The sequence below is a fragment of the Cervus elaphus genome, chromosome 13, assembly GCF_910594005.1.
Source record: "Cervus elaphus chromosome 13, mCerEla1.1, whole genome shotgun sequence".
Lineage (NCBI taxonomy): Eukaryota > Metazoa > Chordata > Mammalia > Artiodactyla > Cervidae > Cervus > Cervus elaphus.
In genome coordinates, this window is record NC_057827.1 from 71,050,444 (window position 1) to 71,069,998 (window position 19,555).

General features: G+C 63.7%; 1 protein-coding gene across 3 annotated transcripts; it reads right to left on the reverse strand.

Moving 5' to 3' along the window:
- Positions 1 to 4,529: 4,529 nt before the first annotated feature.
- NUDT14 (nudix hydrolase 14) lies at positions 4,530 to 11,710 on the reverse strand. 3 transcript variants are annotated; one of them, XM_043922270.1, is made up of 7 exons: positions 11,496 to 11,608; positions 10,810 to 10,980; positions 9,945 to 10,063; positions 8,506 to 8,549; positions 7,933 to 7,997; positions 7,517 to 7,754; positions 4,530 to 4,807 (listed from the first exon to the last, which is right to left on the reverse strand). In XM_043922270.1, exons 4-7 carry the CDS (start codon positions 8,520 to 8,522, stop codon positions 4,567 to 4,569), a joined length of 561 nt encoding a protein of 186 aa, XP_043778205.1. In that variant the 5' UTR covers positions 8,523 to 8,549; positions 9,945 to 10,063; positions 10,810 to 10,980; positions 11,496 to 11,608; the 3' UTR covers positions 4,530 to 4,566. The 3 variants fall into 3 exon arrangements, with proteins under 3 accessions (XP_043778205.1, XP_043778207.1, XP_043778204.1); XM_043922272.1 differs by lacking the exon at positions 10,810 to 10,980 and having other exon boundaries at positions 11,496 to 11,619; XM_043922269.1 differs by lacking the exons at positions 9,945 to 10,063; positions 10,810 to 10,980 and having other exon boundaries at positions 11,496 to 11,710.
- Between the last annotated feature and the right edge of the window lie 7,845 nt (positions 11,711 to 19,555).

Consider the following 19,555-nt stretch of genomic DNA (forward strand, 5'->3'; position numbering starts at 1 on the left):
CCGCTCACCTGCATATGCATGAGGGGGCGGGGCCGCTCTCCGGGGTGGGGCGGGGGGGCCGGGGGCGCCCGGGATTTAAAGGCGGCGGAGGGCGCCTCCTGTCAGCGCCCTGGCCCGGCGCGCGCCTCGCTCGGCGGCCGGCTGCCGGGCGGCGGGGGCTCCGCTAGCGCCTCGGTCGGAGCCAGGAGAGCGGGACCCGGCGCCGCAACGCGGCCGCACCTCGCCGGAGCCCTGCCGGGTCTCCGGAGCCAGGGGGTGGGGCGCCCCCTGAGGTCACCGCCGCGGTCCCCTCCCACCGGTGCGCCGCCGCCGCGCTCCTCGCAGTCCCAGGGGAGAGGCTGCCTTCTGCACAAATCAGGGCTCTACTCTACTTGGGGCGGGCGCGGCCCTACTACGCGCCCCCGCCCCCGGGAATACCTCCCCCCGCCACTCCCGCCGCAGGGGGCGCTGCTCCCCTCGTAACCCCCCCCCCCCCCCCCCCCGCCCCACCGCCTGCAGGTCTGCCCGCAGGTCGGAAGCCACGGAACTAACGGCCTTCTGCGCGGCCCATGTCCAGCTCTACTCTGGTGTCGGGGGTCGCCAGGCCGTACTTTCCAGGAACGTCCGGGATGGGGGTCGTGGTTTGGGCGCAGATGAGGAGGGTGCAAATAAAGGACGGTGGTGCACGCCCCAGAGGACAAAGTGAGGGCCGCCCAGAGAGGCTGCGGTTGCTGTCCTGGTCGCCAGGCCCCCTTATCCCACCCGTGTCATCGCCTTATTGCCCTCTGCTGGAGTAACCTCGCCTCACCTCCACGGAGTCATGCCAAGGCTCCGGGTCTCCAAACACCGCCTCCTCTCTGCCAAACAGGGTCCCTTCCAAGGCTAGAGATCGCCTTGGTCGTTTGGGATACCGCTTTGGTCCAAAGGGGTTTTCCCGCCCAACCCCGGGTAGCAGCTGGGCTTTCTTCCATCCCAGGCTCCTCCCACAAATTTGCCCGCGGCCCTGGTTTCACTGACCAGCCAGGGGGTCCAGCCCCCAGGAGCCTAAAGAGCTGGGCCTGACTGCTCCTTCCAAACACCCATCCCGACCTGAGCCCTGCTCTAGGCTGGGAGGGGGCAGGACACAGGCCAGGACCCGCCATGCACGGCGACCCCCACCAAATGAGGGGATGTGAGAGCTGTTCACAGCCTTCCAGTTGCTTCCTGCGTAGCGGTTACCGCCTGTGGGGGCAGGGGGTTCACGGAGAGAGCCCCCCCCCCCCGCTCTGGTCCAGGGGCAGGGATGAAGTCCTGCAGGCCCCAACAGGGACGAGCGAACCCCTGTGCCATTCCGGGGGCAGAGCTCCATCCTGGCCCTTGCCCACTGCCTTACCACCCACTGCCCTCCAGCACTCACTCAAGCAAGGTGGACACAGCCCCTGCCCGCCCACCCACCCATGAGTGGTTCCCAGTGGGGGTGGTGGAGTGGGCAGAGAACTTAGTAACACGAACAGCAAACTGTACTGAGCGAGGCATGTGGGGGTACCCTACCCAGGAGGCCTGCTCAGACCCAGTGGACAGGCCAGGGTCGGCCAGGTAAAGCTGCTGCAAACAGCACGTGCAAAGGCCCTGGGGCTGAGGAGGAGGACTCGGGGCCCCGGCAGAGCAGGTGAGGGGTCTGGGGAGGCTGGAAGGGGTGGCGAGCACCGGCTGTGCTGGGCTGGCCTGGCGAGCCTTCCTGCGAAGACTGACGGGAAGTCACAGAAAGCAGCTGAGCTGGGTTGGGCTGCACATTTGTGACTTACATTGTCACAGAGATCCCTGGCTGTAGGGGGGAAGGGCAACACGGGGTGAGGTCAGACAGGGAGGCCAAATGCAAACGAGAGGAGCTGGAGGCCTGGCCGGGGCCTGGCCATGGAGGGGCCGAGGGGGCAATTCCGGCACGAGTGAGAGGTGGAATCCGGAGAACAGCACCCGCCCCCCCCCCCGCCCCCCCCTGCACGTCCCCCCCGCCCCCCCGCACTCTATGCCCCTCCCTTGTCCACCTCGAAGCTTCCTGCCGGCAGCCAGCTGCAGGAGAGGCGGACGGCCGGGATGCGCCACAGGGCGCCATGGCTGACCCTGGCGGCCAGGCTGCGGGTCCAGGAGCTGCTGCTCTGGGCGGAGGTCCTGCCCTGCTCGAGGCTGTCTTTGCTCGAAGGCAAAGGTGGCAGTGAGGGACGCTCAGCCCACCTCCAGATTCCAGCTCAACCTGCTGGGGGCGGGGCCACCCTGGGGCCCAGGGAGACCGCACCCATCTGGCCCCCTCTGCTTCCATCCAGGCCCTTTGGGAGCAAAGCGGGCTCCCTGCCTCCCTGCCCAGGGTGCCCCCTGCAGGCCACAGATGCCACTCATGGTCCCCTTCCCCCCACCCCCTGCCTCCCAGGAGCCACAGCCTGGACATAATTGACCCAGGAGAAGGCAGGATGCTGGCCGCTTGAGGGAAGGAGCCGGGACTAGGGCTGCGGGGCAGGCGATCCTCCTATAGGGGTCCCCTCCTATGGGGGGGGAGCCAGAGGGCTGAGACCCAGAGACAGACAGGCTCCCGCCTCTTCCAGGAAGACCCCAGCATAGTTTGGGGCTCCCTGGGTCACACTCTGCTCAGTGTCCCAGCCGCACCTGCCCCGTAGCCCAAGGGCTCCCCCTTCAAGTCCCCTGCCCCAGGGGCCCTCCAGGCAGACCCTGGGGTGGGTGTCACTCTGCGCCAGACAAGGCACCCGAGGAGGGGGCACGGCTCAGCCGGTCGGGCTGCTCAGGACCAGCTGGGCACCGGCTGCTGGGCACCGGCTGCCGGGCATGTGGACAGAGCCGGTGGGGCTGAGTGAGGTACTTCCGCCCGTGTTTTGCGGTGCTAAATATAGCGGCCAGGGAGGGGAGTTTCCGGTTACAGCCCCCCCCCCCCCCACTGCCGGGAAATCGATGCCAGCTCCATTAGGCCCGGCGGTGCCTGCTGACCTGCCCCAACGGGCTGCCGAGCAGAGTGCGGGGCTGGACCGCACCCAAGACCAGGGCCCTGTCCTGCCAGGCCGAAGCCTGCGTGCTCCCCAGGGCAGAGGGCCCCCAGCTCCCCCCGAGGCCCAGCAGAGGCCCCTCTGAGCGTGCAGGCAGTGGAGCTCAGGAGGTGGGCAGCGGCAGCCGGAAGGTACAGGCAGGGTGGGGCAGCCCCAAGCTGGGCAGAGCCCCTGCCTCAGACTCTCCAGACGTCCCGGCCCAGGGCCACCCTCAGGGCCCCTCTGACAGGGTGGAGCTGGCGCTCGGGACCCCAGCACGGCACCACCCTGCCGGCCCCACACCCAGGCCCAAGCACCCCCCCGCCACAGCACCCCACTGCTGGGCTGGGCTCCCGGGAGACCCCACCTGGGTCACGGCCGTCACTTGCATACAGGTGGTGCTGCCTGAGTGGGCCTCCTGGGTGCAGCCACCCTGGGCCAGCCTGGAGGGCCAGACTTGGGGGCCACGGGCTCCGAGCCACTGCTGGAGGGGCTAAGCCACATATGACCCCCAGGCCAGCAGGAAGGAAAGTTCCTGCCGGCCCGGGGCAGGCCCGGGAGGGCAGGGGCACCTCAGCCTGGGCAGCTGTCCCCTCCTGACAGCAGGGTCTCAGCGGAAGCCAGAGGCAGTGTGTCCTCACTCAGCGTCCTCTCCCATTCCAGCCAGGGCCCAGGGCACGCAGGTCCACAGCAGAAGCTCCTGGTCTCCCGGGCCCCCAGTCCCTGTCTGTCCAGCAGGATCTCCTGGACACTCTGCCCTCTGCAGGGTCAGTGGACCACAACCCAGGCTGCCCCCGTCCTGTCCTAGGGCATCACCCTAGGGGCTGACCAGAGGATTTGGGGGCCTCTGGGAAAGGGCCAGGCCAGGCCACCACCCTCACAGAGGGGCAAGCCAGCCTTCCCTCCAAGAAACCTCCCCAGCCCTCATCCCCAACTGACGGCCCCGCCGCGCCCACAGACGCCCACGCCCATGATGACCCGCACCCTCCTCGCAGAGGGCTCCGGCGCATGCTGGAGGTCCCGCTGGGTGCCTGGCGGAGCAGACGTCCAGCCCTCCTGGGACCCCACGTGCTCAAGGGTTTGCAGAGGGCAGCTCACGTCATCCCTGACCCCTCGGGTGGGGGTTTTGTGGGGCTTGCAGGCCAGCCTGCACACAGGTCAGCAGGTAGAGTGAGACTCATCACCAATGTCCAGGGCCACAGGGCTACTGAAGGGGGCATCGGCCCAGCCCTGGGCAGGGAGGACCCAGGAGCAGGGAGCATGCGCCTCTGAGCCTGTCCACGCCCTCTCCTGCCGTGACTGGCTCAGCCACCGCCCCCAGGGATGGCCTGACCCGACACCATCTTCCTGCCTCTCCCCCGCCAGCCAGTGGCGCTGCCCAGGCCTGGCCTAGCCCTCTGCCAGCGGTCAGCTCCCAACAGCCCCCCAGCACAGCCTGCAGCAGGCGCCTCTGCTCAGGGGGAGCTGAGGGGCTTTCATGGAGGCCTCACTCTGCCCTGCCCCCAGCCCAGCCCGGTCACAGCTGAGTCAGTGGGCACAGGCGAGAGTGATGCAAGCCTTTATTGGGTCTGCGGGACTCTCACTGGGGACCCAGGCCAGGGGCCACACAGCTGAAGAACCACGAGATACCAAAGATCACGCCGAGGGTCTTGGGAACATCCGGGTCGTCCGCAAAGGCCCGGGCGCCGTCCAGGGGCAGGTGCACCACCTCGATGAGCTCTCCCTCCTCAGCCAGGCCCCCGCCTGGGCCTCCCCGCTGGGCATCCGTCACCTCCGCGTAGAACATGGTCTGGCTGGAGCTGGTCAGTCCCACACCAGACCTGCAGGTCGAGACAGCATGTGCTGAGGGGTCCACACAGGCCCCGCCGGCCACCCCTGGCCCTTCCACAGTCCTCTCCTGTCCACCCTTCCAGCCCCTGGCAAGCAGGGTTCCAGGAGGTTCCGGGGCCCCCAGATCCCCACGCAGTATCCCCTCGAGTGTGGGGGAGACCTGGGAACATGCTGGATGTGACGAGGCTGTGACCAGGCTTGTGACTTGCAACTGGGTACATTAGGTCAGGTGATGAGGGATTCTGCAGATGTAATTAAGGGACCTAATGAGCGGAATTTAAGTTCATCAAAAGGGGGATGATCCTGTGTGGGTGTGACCTAATCAAGAGAGTTTAGAGATCAGTGACGGGAAAACTCAGGGAGATGCCTGAAGACAAAGCAAGCTGCCTCGCTGCTGCCGGAGGGCCACGGGCCAGGGTGTGGAGGGCCTCTAAGAAGCCGAGGGCCAGCCAGGAGACAGCCCACAGGCACGGCCACGAAGAGCTTCAAGAGGACCCAGAACCCAGCTGATGCCTGGCCGCAGCTTGTCAAGCCCTCAAGTGGTGGGCCAGGTCCCCAGCAACCACGCAGTGAGAACGTGGGTGGCTGACAGGCGGCCCCCGCTCTCCCGCGGGCCCTGCCGCTCTGCCCAGGCTGGGCCAAGCCAGTCCTCGCCCCACCGGGCAGAGCCTGTCCATGCCCAGGGCTCCGGCCGTGCAGCCTGCGTCTGTGAGCACTTGTAGGGTAGGGTACCCACTCCAGGCCGGGGCTCACAGCGGGGATGGGGGGTGAGATCCCAGGACCAGGGCTCATAGGCTGGGGGGGTGGGCGTCGACTCCCCTTCCTTCCTGGATGGCGGCCAGGAGTGGGTTGCTGGCCCCAGGGAGGGGGATGGGCCAGGCAGAAGGCAGGGGCGCAGACTGGGCCGGCGGAGGTCAGCAGTGGGTAGCCATGGTGACTGCTGGCCTTGAGAACAAGGTGACGGACAGACTGGTCTGGACTCCAGAGAGGAAGGGCCCAGAACAGTGTACAGGGGAGAGGGAAACCACGGGGTGTCTGCGAAGTCCAGGGGATAAGGGGGACCTGGGTCTTGCTGAGGCTAGCTGAGGCCAGCCGAGGCCTGCGGGGTGGAAGAGCTCCCGGGATACTGGGGCAAGGAGCAGAGGGGCGTCTGACCCCTTCCCAGCTGTCCTACCCTCGGTGGGGCCACGCCCAGACTGACCTCACCCAGCTGCTTCCTCCGCCCTCCGGCCCCTTATCTCCCCCGGACCCTTCCTGAAGCCCATTTCCGCCGGCGGCCACAGCCTGGGCTTTGATGGAAGTCACCGTCTGCGGGGTTTCCAGGCCCCGTTTCCGCCGGTGTGTGAAGGAGACCGGCGCCAAGAAGAGTGTGCCCTGCCAGGCCGGCACGGCCTCCCCCTGCTCGCTCAATCACGCCCCCGGCCGCGAGACCTCAGGCAAGCGCAAGGCCGCGTCACCTGGGACGGGCCGGGGCCCCAGAAGGAAGCCATGGGCCCGGCCATGGGGCTGTGCGAGCTTAGCTCTGGCTTGTCCTGCTGCCGTCCAGCTCCCAGGGCGAGGAGCTGCACTGGTCTCCTCTCCCCCTCCCAGGCCTGCCTCCCCTCGTCCCTAAAATGCAGTCTGAGCTGACCGCCTGCTGTCCAGAACCCTCCGTGGTTCCCCAGTACCCTCCGGATCATGGCCCAGGGGCAGGGGCTGCTCATCCCCTCGACCTGAGCCTTTTCCACAAAGCACCCCTGCCAGGCCTCCACGCAGACTCACCCCTTCCAGGGACCCCACCTGCCCAGGGCACGTCCACGTGCCTTCCTCCTGGCCTGCCCACTGCTTCAAGCCCTACCTGAAGTCAGGGCCCCTGGATTCTCTCAGCCCCTGGACCGCCAGCCCAAAGGCTCAGAGACCAGTGACCACTGGCCAGGTACACGGAGGATGCCTGCAGATAACTGAGGCATCACACCAGGTGTCTGACCCTGGGGTGCAGAAACCCCGCCTGGAGCGTGGAGGTGCCAAGCCCTGCCCCATCTCCTTCCCAAGACTGAAGGCCATGGACGCCTGGCCAGGCCAGGATGTCGCTGAGGCGGCCCTGGGCTGGCCTGGGGGGCAGAGCTGAGGCCCCACCCCTCTGGAGAAGGCTGCTGGGGGTTGGGGCTCCGCTGGAGACCCTCCTTCTGCTCGGGACTTCGCCAGGGCTGGGGACCCATCGCCACACCCCCAGGGCAAGGGTGGGCTTCACCTCACATCCCGTCCCGGAAGGTGTCCCCAGGGGGAGTGGAGTGGCTGGCAGACACCCGGGCTCTGGTAGGGGCAGGCCGCACGGCGACCCCTCCCCGGGAGTGCAGAGCTCCAACCCTGGCCCAGGACCCGGCCCTGCCCTCCCTCCTGAGCCGCTGTCAGAGCCCTCTGTGACTCGCCCCCACCCCCAGCCCCCGTGCCTAATCCCACAGGAAGCAGGGGCATCTGTGAGCAGCAGCTGCCACCGGAGCCAGCCACACGGGGCGGGGCAGGAGGCCTGGGGGGCCACAGTGGGGCTGGGGGCCTCAGGTTCCAGCCAACCTTCTCCCAACCCCGAGCTGCAGAACAAGGCAGAATCGCCCTGCTTGCACAGCCCTGGGGACGAAGCGCTCACCGCCCTCCCCCGGCGGCCTGTCCCAGCCCGCCTCCAGGGCCGTCTGACCGCAGGCCGCCCTCCCAGCCCCACTCACTTGTACGAGGCCACCCGGCGAAGGTCAGAGGGCGCCAGGCGGTAGCCGCACTCCTCCCAGGCCTCCTTGCAGGCCACCTCTTCCGGTGAGAGCCCGGGCTGGTCCAGGAGGCCGGCGCACAGCTCGTAGGTGACCCCTGCCGAGCCAGGCAGCGCCGCGGGCAGCGCCCGGGGCCCATCCAGCTCCGCAGCGGCCAGGGACCCCGGGAAGAGACGCTCCACCTCGCCAGCGTACACGGCTGGTGGGGGGAGGCGACCGCGTCACGGCCTGTGGTGGCCGGCTCCACGTGACCCGCTCTGGCCAGACCCCCCTGCCAGGGCTGTTTCTTTCAGAGCCCCCTCCCAGGTCTGCACGCTGACCCCAGGACCCCAGGGGACTGAATGTGAGCCCGCCGGCCTCCCCGCCCCCAACCTCACCTGGCCGGAACTGCTTCACCAACACCAGGCTCCTCCGGGAAGAGTTGAACAGGAGGATGGTCACGCTGGGGACAGGGGGGAGTGGGGTGGGGGGGACGGAGCTCAGCATAGAAGCACGCCCTCACCTCGCTGCCCTCCTCCACAGCCCTGGAGGGTTGGGTCCCTTGCTCAGATGGGCAGGCTGAGGCCCAGGCCAGGTCAGAGCTCGCCAGGGTCACAATGCCAGGTGAGGACCCAGGCCTCCTGTGTGTGCCAGGTGGCAGGAGTGGGAAGGACACGCTGGGCAGCTGGACAGGCTGGGGGTCGCAGCAGCTGAGGCCGTGGGAATGACGGGACACGTGGGCCCTGCAGTCCAGCTGCCGCAGCCACACACCTGAAGCCACACTGCCCCCAGCCCATGCTCCTGGCATTCCAGGCTAAGGGCACCTGCGCGGCCCGCACGGGGCCCCTCGGTGAGAGGCAGGGAGAGCGGGGCTGCTCAGAAACGCAGAGGGGGCTGCGGCTCCTTGCCCTTGGGCCCCGTGTCCCTGCCAGCCTGGGGCTTCCCTGGTGCCAGCCAGGCCAGGCCCTCACCTATCGTGAGTCTTCATGAAGTCCCACGACTTCTGGGCGCCATTCTAGAAGAGACAGGGCAGCGGCTGGGGAGTGCTCCAGGGAGTGAGGAGGCCCCGGGGACCCACTGCAGTGTCTCCTCCCAGGGAAACCAGTCGTGGCCCAGGGCCCCTGGGACCCAAGAGGTGCAGCGGGTGGGCAGGGGGCGTCCAGGGCAGCCGGGTGCTCCCCAGGAGTGATGAGAAAACTGGAGCAAGTGGTGGGGAACTGGGGAGACGCTCGCTGTCACCCAGACTGGGAAGGACCACGGGGTGTGGAGGGCCCCAGGCAAGGGGTGTCCCGAGTGAGTAGAGCAGAGATCAGGTCTTCATGGCTGAAGCTCCCTTGGGCGCCTGGACAGAGGGCTACGGGAGGGCTGGGGGGGTGGTCACAGGAGTAGTTGGGGGGTGTGCCAGCGCCCGGCAGGAGCTCACCCAGGGGCGTGACTGGACAGGGACCACCCTCTCCCCAGCCCGGTTCCGGCCCTGGGTTGTCTCTCCCGTGGCCCATGGTCCTGTTGCTCTGTCCCTTCCTTCCGCCACCCTGCTCCCCTGCCCTGGGTACCCTGCCCCAGTGCCTCCCAGGGCTCCGGGCGGCATCCGGTGAACAGAAGGCAGCGCGGAGCAGGGGCCCAGGCCGCCGGGGGCAGCCAGAACCGAAGCTAACGCGGTTCCAGGCAGCAGGAGGCGTGAGGGGCTAGGACCCTGCCAGCTGGGCCGTTCTCCCTGGCCCTGAGCCCTCCTCAAAGAGGTCTCTGAGGATGAGGCTGGCCCTGGAGCCCAAGAGCCCAGCCCCGTGGATAGGAATCACCAGCTTGCTTAGCCCAGTGCCCTTCAGCCTCTGATCCAGCCCTCTGCCCTGGTGAGCTGCTGGCCCGACACATGGCGCCCTGTCCAAGCCACCAAGTGGACATGAACCTGAGCACCAGAGACAGAAAGTGCAGCCGGGGCTGCAGAAGAGAAGACAGTGAGCAACAGCCTCTGTGAGGACTTCCTGGAGGAGGTGACACTGCACCAGGACTCAGAGCAGAAAGGGCCTTCCTGGCAGGGGGACCCGACAGGCAGAGGCCCGCACGCTGGTCTCAGGGGAGACGGGGAAACTGGGCTGAGCTTGGCCTGAAGGCAGGAGCGTCCTGGCGGGGCAGCAGCTTTGGTTTCCGGGGGGAAGGAGAGCTGACGTCCTGTGCTGTGCCGGACGGGCTGCCCGGGAGGCCGTTGTGAGGCACCACCCCCGAGAGGCAGGCCTGGGCCTGCCTGCAGCCTGGCCACCCCAGGGCCGGCCACCCACCAGGAGGGGTTCCAGGGAAGGCCTGTCCCCAAGTCTGCTAAGTGCCGGGTTGTCCCCTGCCTCCCTCAGGGTATGTGTCACCCTGCATTGGTTTCAGGTACCCTCTGGGATCAAGATCACAACATCAGTCAAACCTGAGGTCCAGGCAAGGTGGAGGGGAGGGTCCAGAGAGGTCCACTGAGGCCCAGGCAGCCCCTCCTGCAGGACCCCCACCCAGGTGGTCCGGACCCAGGCCTGGCTCATCTTCATGGCACTGGGAGGGAGAACAGGACTGGAGTGTAAACACAGCCCCTTCCCCTTCAGAGCCATGGGGGTGCCCTGCCTCAATGACCAATCTATCCATCCATCAGATCTCCCCTGGCATAGCGGCTACTGAGCAAAGTTGCAGAAGCCCGTTGCTGACATTCACCACCCAGCCGTGTCCCATGGCCCCCTCCCTGCCTGTGCCCACTGCAGCCCGCCACCCACATGGGCTCAGCTTTGGTAACTAGCACCCATCCACCTTTCACAGGAAGTGGAGGAGGGTGCCACAGCCAGAGGCCACAGCGGTCAGGTGCCTGGACCACCCTGTGCCCACCTGCTGCCCCCAGAGCCCTGGCCCCTGGGAGCTGTGTGGCCACAATCAGGCATCCTGGCCCCAGGCCAGCACCAGGGACAGGGCGGCAACCTCCACGTCCCGGTACTCTGCCCTCACACCGCCCCGGCTTCTGCCCCAGGCCAGTGCTGCCAGCCTGGGTCCAGCCTGGGGACAGGACTCCCTGTCCCCTAGGGCCAACGGGACAACAGCAACGAGGGTGGACGGGGGTGCAGCCTCTGTCAGGCTGGGGGTCAAGAGGGCGTCATAGTTTGGAGAGAGGAAGGGGCCTGGGCCGGGGGGAACAGGCTGCTGCAGGCCAAGGGCGGTCAGGCAGAGAGAGGGTCACCAAAGACCTGCACCACCTGTCCTGACTGAGGGGCAGCGAGGGGCCCACAGACCTCGCTATGGGGTGCGATCCTCACCTGGATGGCACAGTGGACTCCAGGGGAGCTGCACGCAAAGGGTGGGGGCCCAAACTGGACAAACATGTGTTTCCTGTGAACCTACTCCATGCACGGCGCCAAGGGAGGCAGCCGTGGTACCGCACTGCCTCCTGGGGAACGGCAGGAGGAGGTGATGCCCTGGGGCAGAGCCTGCAAGGACGGCAGGTGGAGACACGGAGGAGGCAGCCTGGGGAGCCCACCTGGAGAGGCTCTCCAGTGCACACCCCCGTCCTCACTCAATTCGCCTTCTTCTACCCAGAATGGAGAACACCACCTCCAGGAAGCTTGCCCCGACTCTTGGGGCGCCCAATATGTCCCAGCACAAAAAGAGCCGGGGCTCAGCAAAGTCTTTTCGGAGGAATGAGTGGTCCCTCGAGGTGTCCCTGCCCAAACCCTCCCCGACCCCGACGTTCAACCGGCGTGTGAACCTGGACTCGGGCAAAGCGCTCCGCCGGGAGGCGAGGCCTGCGGGGCGGGACCACGAGACTCGGGGCTTGGCTCCTGGGCCCGGAGCCCGGCTCCGGGAGGGGGCGGGGCTGCGGGGCCGCAGGCTGGGGGCGGGGCTCCGGGCTCGAGGGTGGGCGGGGCTCCGGGCCGAAGGCGGGAGGGGTCCCGGGGCGGTGTCCGGCCGCGCGGGGAACGGAAGGCGCGGAAGATGCGCTCACCTGGCGGTAGTGCAGCGTGAGCGGCAGCAGGTACGGCGAGGCTGAGCAGCGGCTCACGGCCGCCCCCTCGATGCGCTCCATGGCGGCGCGCTGGCGCGTCCCCTGGCTCTGCGCATGCCCAGTGCGCACGGCGCGGGGCGGTGCCGAGCGCGGGGCGGGCCCGGGGTGGCCGCTGCTCGCGTTCGTGCTGGTGGGGCGGCGGACGCGGGGCGCTCCCGGAGCCCGCAGGCTGGGAGCCGGGCAGGAGGCGCGCCCGCCGCAAGGTGCAGTCGGCCGAGCATGCGGCCGGCGGGGCGGGCGCGGCTGGAGGTTTGAGGGGCGATCGCCGCTGCCCGCCGCCCGAGGGACTTGGGCATCTTGGTCGCTAGAGAGCGACGCGGCGCAGCTTGGGGGAGGGGGCCCGAGCCGAGCGGATGTCTCCCCCGCTGGGGTTGACCAAACCCGGGGGCGGGGAGAGAAGCCGGCGCCGCCGCCGCGCCCCCCAGAGAGGAGCGTTGGGGGCCGCGCGAAGGGTCATCCTGTGGGCGGTGGTGGCAAGAGTGTAGACACCTCTGGAGGCCTCTGGGTGGAGGGAGAGAAGGCTCTGGAAAGAGGGCAGGGCGAGAGGAGCCTGAACCTGCCCCTGAGGGAGGAGCTGCCACTCCTGTTTGGGGCTGCTACCCTCCCCCCGCCCGTGCCCCTCCCTGCAGTGGAAGGCCCCTCCTTCCTTGGGTGTGGACCTCCCAAGACCCGCTTCAAATGCAGCCACTGCCTCCCCAGAAGTTCAGTCGTGTCCGACTCTTTGTGACCCCATGGACTGCAGCACGCCAGGTCTCCCTGTCCATCGCCAACTTCCGGAGTTCACTCAAACTCATGTCCATTTAATCAGTGATGCCATCCAACCATTTCATCTTCTTACGTCCCCTTCTCCTCGCGCCTTCAATCCTTCCCAGCATCAGGGTCTCTAAAAATGAGTCAGTTCTTCGCATCAGGTGGCCAAAGTATTGAAGTTTCAGCTACAGCATCAGTCCTTCCAATGAATATTCAGGACTGATTTCCTTTAGGATGGACTGGTTCGATCTCCTTGCAGTCTAACGGACTCTCAAGAGTCTTCTCCAACACTACAGTTCAAAACCATCAATTCTTTGGCGCTCAGCTTACTTTATAGTCCCAACTCTTACACCCATGCGTGACTACTGGAAAAAATCATAGCTTTGACAAGACAGACGTTTGTTGGCAAAGTAATGTCTCTGCTTTTTATTATACTGTCTAGGTTGGTCATAACTTTTTTTCCAAAAAGCAAGTATCTTAATTTCATGAATGCAGTCACCATCTGCAGTGATTTTGGAGCCCCCCAAAATAAAGTCTCTCACTGTTTCCCCATCTATTTGCCATGAAGTTATGGGACCAGATGACATGATCTTGAAAGTGAAGTTGCCCAGTCGTGTCTGACTCTTTGTGACCCATGCCCACCAGGCTTCTCCATCCATGGAATTTTCTAGGCAAGAATACTGGAGTGGGTTGCCATTTCCTTCTCCAGGGTATCTTCCCAATCCAGTGATCGAACCCGGGTTTCCCACATTTCGGGCAGATGCTTTACTATCTGAGCCACCAGGGAATCCCTGGTGGGGATGATCTTAGTTTTCTGAATGCTGAGCTTTAAGCCAATTTTTTCATTCTCTTTTCACTTTCATCAAGAGGCTCTTTAGTTCTTCTTCACTTTCTGCCATAAGGGTGGTATCATCTGCATATCTGAGGTTATTGATATTTCTTCCAGCAATCTTGATTTCAGTTTGTGCTTCATCCAGCCCAGCATTTCTCATGATGTACTCTGCATGTAAGTTAAATAAGCAGGGTGACAATATACAGCCTTGACTGGCTCCTTTCCCAATTTGGAACCAGTCTGTTGTTCCATGTCCAGTTGTAACTATTGCTTCCTGATCTGCATACAGATTTCTCAAGAGGCAGGTCAGGTGGTCTGGTAGTCCCATCTCTTTAAGAATTTTCCAGAGTTTGTTGTGGTCCACACAGTCAAAGGCTTTGCATAGTCAATAAAGCAGAAGTAGATATTCTTCTGGAACTCTCTTGCTTTTTCAATGATCCAACGGATGTTGGCAATTTGATCTCTGGTTCCTCTGTCTTTTCTAAATCCAGCTTGAACATATGGAAGTTCATGGTCCACGTACTGTTGAAGCCTGGGTTGGAGAATTTTGAGCATTACTTTGCTAGCGTGTGAGATGAGTGCAATTGTGCGGTAGTTTAAGCATAATTTGGCATTGCCTTTTGTTGGGATTGGAATGAAAACTGACCTTTACCACTCCTGTGGCCACTGCTGAGTTTTCCAAATTTGCTGGCATATTGAGTGCAGCACTTTCACAGAATCATCTTTTAGGATTTGAAATAGCTCAACTGTAATTCCATCACCTCCACTAGCTTTGTTTGTAGTGATGCTTCCTAAGGCCCACTTGACTTCGCATTCCAGGTTGTCTGGCTCTAGGTGAGTGACCACACCATCGTGATTATCTGGGTCGTGAAGATCTTTTATCTATAGTCCTTCTGTGTAATCTTACCACCTCTTCTTAGTATCTTCTGCTTCTGTTAGGTCCCTACCATTTCTGTCCTTTATTGATCCCATCTTTGCATGAAATGTTCCCTTGGTATCGCTAATTTTCTGGAAGAGATCGCTAGTCTTTCCCATTCTATTGTTTTCCTCTATTTCTTTACATTGATCACTGAGGAAGGCTTTCTTATGTCTCCTTGCTATTCTTTGGAACTCTGCATTCAAATGGGTATATCTTTCCTTTTCTCCTTTGCCTTTTGCTTCTCTTCTATTCATAGCTACTTGTAAGGCCTCCTCAGACAACCATTTTGCCTTTTTGCATTTCTTTTCCTTGGGTGTGGTCTTGATCGCTGCCTCCTGTACAAGGTCACGAATCTCCGTCCATAGTTCTTCAGGCTCTCTGTCAGATTTAATCCCTTGAATCTATTTCTCACTTCCACTATATAATCGTAAGGGATTTGATTTAGGTCATACCTGATGGTCTAGTGGTTTTCCCTACTTTCTTCAATTTAAGTCTGAATTTGGTGATAAGGAGTTCATGGTCTGAGCCACAGTCAGCTCCCAGTCTTGTTTTTGCTGACTGTATAGAGCTTCTCCATCTTTGGCTGTGAAGAATATAATTATCTGATTTTGGTATTGACCATCTGGCGATGTCCATGTATAGAGTCTTCTCTTGTGTTGTTGGAAGAGGGTGTTTGCTATGACCAGTGCGTTCTCTTGGCAAAACTCTATTAGCCTTTGCCCTGCTTCATTTTGTACTCCAAGGCCAAATTTGCCTGTTACTCCAGGTGTTTCTTGATGGACTATTACTCAGCCATAAAAAAGAACAAAATATTGTCAATTGCAGCAATGTAGGCCTAGTGATCATCATACTAAGTGAAGTAAGCCAGACAGAGAAAGACAAATACCATATGATATCACTTATATGTGGACTCTGAAATTTGGTACAAATACAGTTATCTACAAATGTAGAAAACAGACATGGTTATCAGGCGAGGAAGGGGGAAGGGATAACTTGGGAGACTGGGACTGACACACACACTATTATATGTGAAATAGATAACTGGTAAGAACCTAATATATAGGACGGAGGACTCTACTCAATACTGTACCATGGCCTCTATGGGAAAAGAATCTAAAAAAGAGTGGATGTATGTACACATAGAACTGAGTCACTTTTCCATACACCTGAAATTAGCACAACATTGTAAATCAGCTATACACCAATAAAAATTTTAAAAAAGGAATGAAATTCTGACACGTGCTATCACACGGAACAGCCTTGAAGACGTTCTGCTGAGTGAAAAGGCAGACAGAAGGTCCCGTGTGATATGAAATGTCCAGAATAGGTAAACGCATGGAGACAGAAAGTAGATTGGGGTTGCCGGGACTGGGGGAGCAGAGAACAGGGACAGTGTGCTTTCTGGGTGACAGAATGTTCTGGAACTAGGGAGACAACATTGCCAATGTGCTAAATGCCAGTGAAGTGCAGAGGAGAGACAGTTAACGTGGTGTGACTTTCAGTTCCGTTTTCTTAAAAAAGGAAGAATACATCAGGGGCTTCCCTGGTGGTCTAGTGGTTAAGGGTCTGCCTTCCAGCTCAGCGGGTGTGGGTTCGATCCCTGGTCAGGGAACTAAGACCCCACGTGCACAACTAGGGAGCCCGCATGCCACACTAAGAGCCCGCGCAGCTACAATAATTTATTTTAAAAAAAAGAAAAACACATCAGTGAGACTGTTCAGGGGCATTCCACGCTGGCTGGAACTCCCTGGCCTCTGGTGGTGGGACCAGACCAGGTCCCCGCAGGCTACTGGGGCCCTGGGGGCAGGAGAGGGGTCTGGAGTGAGACTGGAGATGTGCTTCTGGGGGCCTGCTGGGCTCAGGCAGCTGGGAACTAGGGCTCGGGGTACACTGGGACGCGAACACCAAGGGCAGCAGGGGGCTGGACTGAGGGGCCCAGGTGACGAGGCGCCATCCACAGGGACCTGGAGGAGCAGGAGGAGGGGGTGCCGTGGCTCCCAGGGGAGCCTGCTGGGCCGGGCTGGGCCCCTCAGCAGCACCAGGAGCCTGGGAGGGGTTTAGGCAGGAGCGTTGGGGGATTGCCATAGCCGCCTGCTGGGGAGGGCGGGAGACCAGTGCGAGGGGCCTCGGCCGCTGTCCAGAGCGGAGTGGCCTTGGGCCCCGTGGGAGCGAGTGCGGGAGGAGGAGGGAGTGGAGGACGGAGCAGGGTGAAGGCCAGGGGATGCGGGCCACACCCCGGGAGCCCGCCCGAAAGCCCCCTTCGGGTCTGGGGGCCTCAGAGACCTGGCCTAGCTGTGCTAAGAGTGGACGTGGAGACCCACACACACGCGCGCACACACACACACACACCGCGGTGAGCATGGGGTCAGCGGACATGGAGACCCCCCCACAAGCGCACGCACACACATGCACGCACACACACACACACTGCAGTGAGTGTGGGCTGAGTGGACGTGGAGACCCCCCCACACGCGCACGCAGACACATGTACACACACACATACACGCGCGCGCACGCACGTGCACACGCGCGCACACACACTCTGCAGTGTCCGTGCCCCAGGGCCGCTGGGACAGACCGCCGCAACCTTGGCGGCCTAAGACGGCAGGGACTGGTTATGCCGAGCCGTGAAGGCAGGCCTCCCTGCGCTGAGGCGAGGGGAGGGCAGGCTGCCTCCTGGGCTCCAGGGAGAGCGGACGCTGGCCTCAGCGAGCTTCTAGAAGCCGCTGCTCTCTTGGCTCCTGGCCGGCACCTCCACCTTCTTCACAGCCAGTGACACAGCAGGCCTGTTCCCGTCTGGACTCGGACCCGCCGGCTTCCCCTCAAGACGACCCCGGCTCCCTCTACACAACCCTGGCCCCCTCGTGATGACCCCGGCCGCCTCTGTAGCCCAGGACACCCCCCAGGGCCCTCCACTTAACCATGTCTTTGCCGTGTGAGGTTCCACACTGGCAGGTTCTGGGAATACCGTGTGGACACGGGAGCCAGGGCAGGATCCCAGGTGGGGTGCAGCCTGCTGGGCCCCTGGCAGGACTCGGGGGGCTCCTGCTGGCCACTGCCTCGTCTTTCCCTCTAAGAGGTGGGGGCAGGGTTGTCTGCCACGACTGGGGTGGGAGGAGAGGGTGGCTGCGCATGGTCCCACGGGACCGGGGCCCGGAGTCCCCGTGGGCTGGTGAGGGGCTTCCTGGTGGCCCCCGCCTGGGGGATGCCCCGGGCGGCGTCCAGCAGTCTGGGCAGGTGGATGGGTGGACGTCGGCTTCCTCCAGGGCTCAGCCTTTCCCAGAGCAGGTGATGGGCAGCCCGGGGGTCCAGAGGTCAGGCTGCTGGTCAGGGGGTTCCTGATGAGGGGGTTCCTCCGGCAGGGGCAGTGGGGGCTGGCGGGCCGCGGGAAGCCCGGGAGTCAGGCTGCGGGTTTCAAAGCAGGCGTGGAGCTCAGGCCTGGACATGGGCAGAGCCAGAGGGGTCAGGGAGGGTCAGGGTTGGGGGCGTGGGGCTCCAGGGGCACCCACCTCCATCTCGTTCTCCTCCTAGGCAGCGCGCCCCCACCCACCAGTATCTCCCCATCAGAGGATGGGAGGACCGGCGGCCTCCCCAGAGGCCCCTGCACTCTCGCCCTGACCCTGCTCCTGCTCAGGCTCGGAGCCCCTTCCCTCCCTCTGGCCTTGTCCCTCCTGCCCTGCCTGGCCTGGGTGCCCAGGCTCCGCCGTGGACTCGTGGAGCTGGGGGAGACGTGCTCAGGCCCTGGCACCTTGGCCTGCAGCCCAGCCCTCCTGCTCGCCCCGACCCACCCTAAGCCCCCAGTCCCCTCTCCACGCCGTCCAGCCCCGGCCCTGCCTGCCGCCCACCGGTCCAGGTCGGATCTGGGGTCTGTGTCTCCTGCTGCAGCAGCCCCACCCCTGCACCTCCAGGTGCCCAGCCCCTCCCTGGAGCCTCTCAGGCTCTGAGGAGGGGGTGCCTGCTGTCCTCCGCCCTTTCTGGGGTCGCTCAGAGCGCCCGCGGCAGCTCACGGGCAGCTGTCGTCCTCAAGGACGGCTGAGCTGGGGGCGGGTGACACAGCGCCCCTTACCACTCAGGCTCATTTCTCTCAGGGGGACCCCGTGGGCCTGGGGAGGAGGTGGACTGCCTGGCCGGGCGGGGGTCCCTGAGGGTGGCCTGCCCCCTCTCCCTGGCATGGCCGAGGTGGCTTCCTGGCCCCCAACCCATGTGGGATCTCCCAGGACAGAGTGGCCTGCAAGGGCAGGGTCGGACGGAGCGGAGGCAGCGGGACAGCACCTGGCCCACGGGCCAGAGTCCCTGGGCGGATCTGGAGGGCTGCAGGGGCGAGGGGAGGGCTGGGGCCTCATGGGGGGTGGGGGGCATGTGTGCGGGCCCCCGGCTCTGACCTCACTCTGACCCCCCTCAGCGCCAGCTCCTGGATGTGCACAGGCTTGGACTTGCAGGATTCGCCCTGGGCCGGGGGCGGGATGAGGCCCGGCGTTCCCAACCCCCAGGCGCCCCGGGGTCTCGAAGGGAAACAGCGCAGCCAGGAGCCCCAGGAACGCGCGCGCCCCACTGCAGCCAGGTCTGCCCGGAAGGCACGAGCCCGGGAACAATGCCCTTCGTGTGACAGACTTTCCCTCCGTGGGAGAAAATAGAGCTTGATAGAATGGCGATTTCCTGCATTTGTGCTATGCCAGAGAGTGGTTCACACAGGGACCTCCCACAAAGAGGAGCTCCTCGCCAAGTCGGCTGGACCCCCGTCCTCCAGGCCCCTGCCCTCCTCCCAAGCCTCAGCTCCAACCCTAGCAGCTTGCTTACATGCAGAGGGGCTGGCAGCAGCAGGGCTGGGAGGGGCATGGGGGCCTTCCTGGAGGAGGGCACCTTGGACAGAGTGGGCCATGAAGACAGCTTCTCAGGGGACAGAGAGTCCAGGGCAGAGCAGATGGGTTGCCACGGTGAGGGCAGGCCGTGGGCACTGCCGTGGGTGGAGGGCAGAGGTTACAGGGAGGCGTAGCAGCAGCTGAGACTGGGCCTCCTTCCACGTTCTGAGTGAGGAGGGGGGCGGCTTGGAGGCACCCCTGGATATGGCGATGCTGAGTGCTTATGGCCCATGAGGGCCGCCACGGGCTGAAGGCCCCAGTACCTCTGTCCTGGTCAGATACAGAGCCCAGGGGACCACTGACCTGCTGAGGCGGGCGGGCAGGATCCTGAGGGCACCCCTGGGGTCTTTCCCTTCCCTTTCCCAGAGTAGGTTTGTGGACAGGGCCTGGGAAGAGGGGGTTTGATCCGGAGCAGGGCGCCTGTGGCCAGGACGGAGTGCCAGGCCCAGGCTCACACCGCGGGGTTCTTGGGCCATGAGCTGAGGACGCCATCTCCACCCACCTCTTCCCTGAGGACAGGCCACCGGCCGGCCCTCATGCCCAGTAGTTCCAGTGCTGACACACCCTCCAGGGCACACAGCCTGGCAGGCTGTCCCGACCTCCGTGTTTCAATCTTTCTCTGTCCCTGGACATAGGGACT

Coding starts and splice junctions, on each gene's coding strand:
- NUDT14 (XM_043922269.1), bottom strand. CDS start 11,576: ATGGAGCGCATCGAGGGGGCGGCCGTGAGCCGCTGCTCAGCCTCGCCG. Junction 8,550..11,495: donor TCACGCTGCACTACCGCCAG/GTGAGCGCATCT, acceptor TGTCTCTTCTAG/AATGGCGCCCAGAAGTCGTG. Junction 7,755..7,932: donor GGTGAAGCAGTTCCGGCCAG/GTGAGGTTGGGG, acceptor TCCCCCCACCAG/CCGTGTACGCTGGCGAGGTG.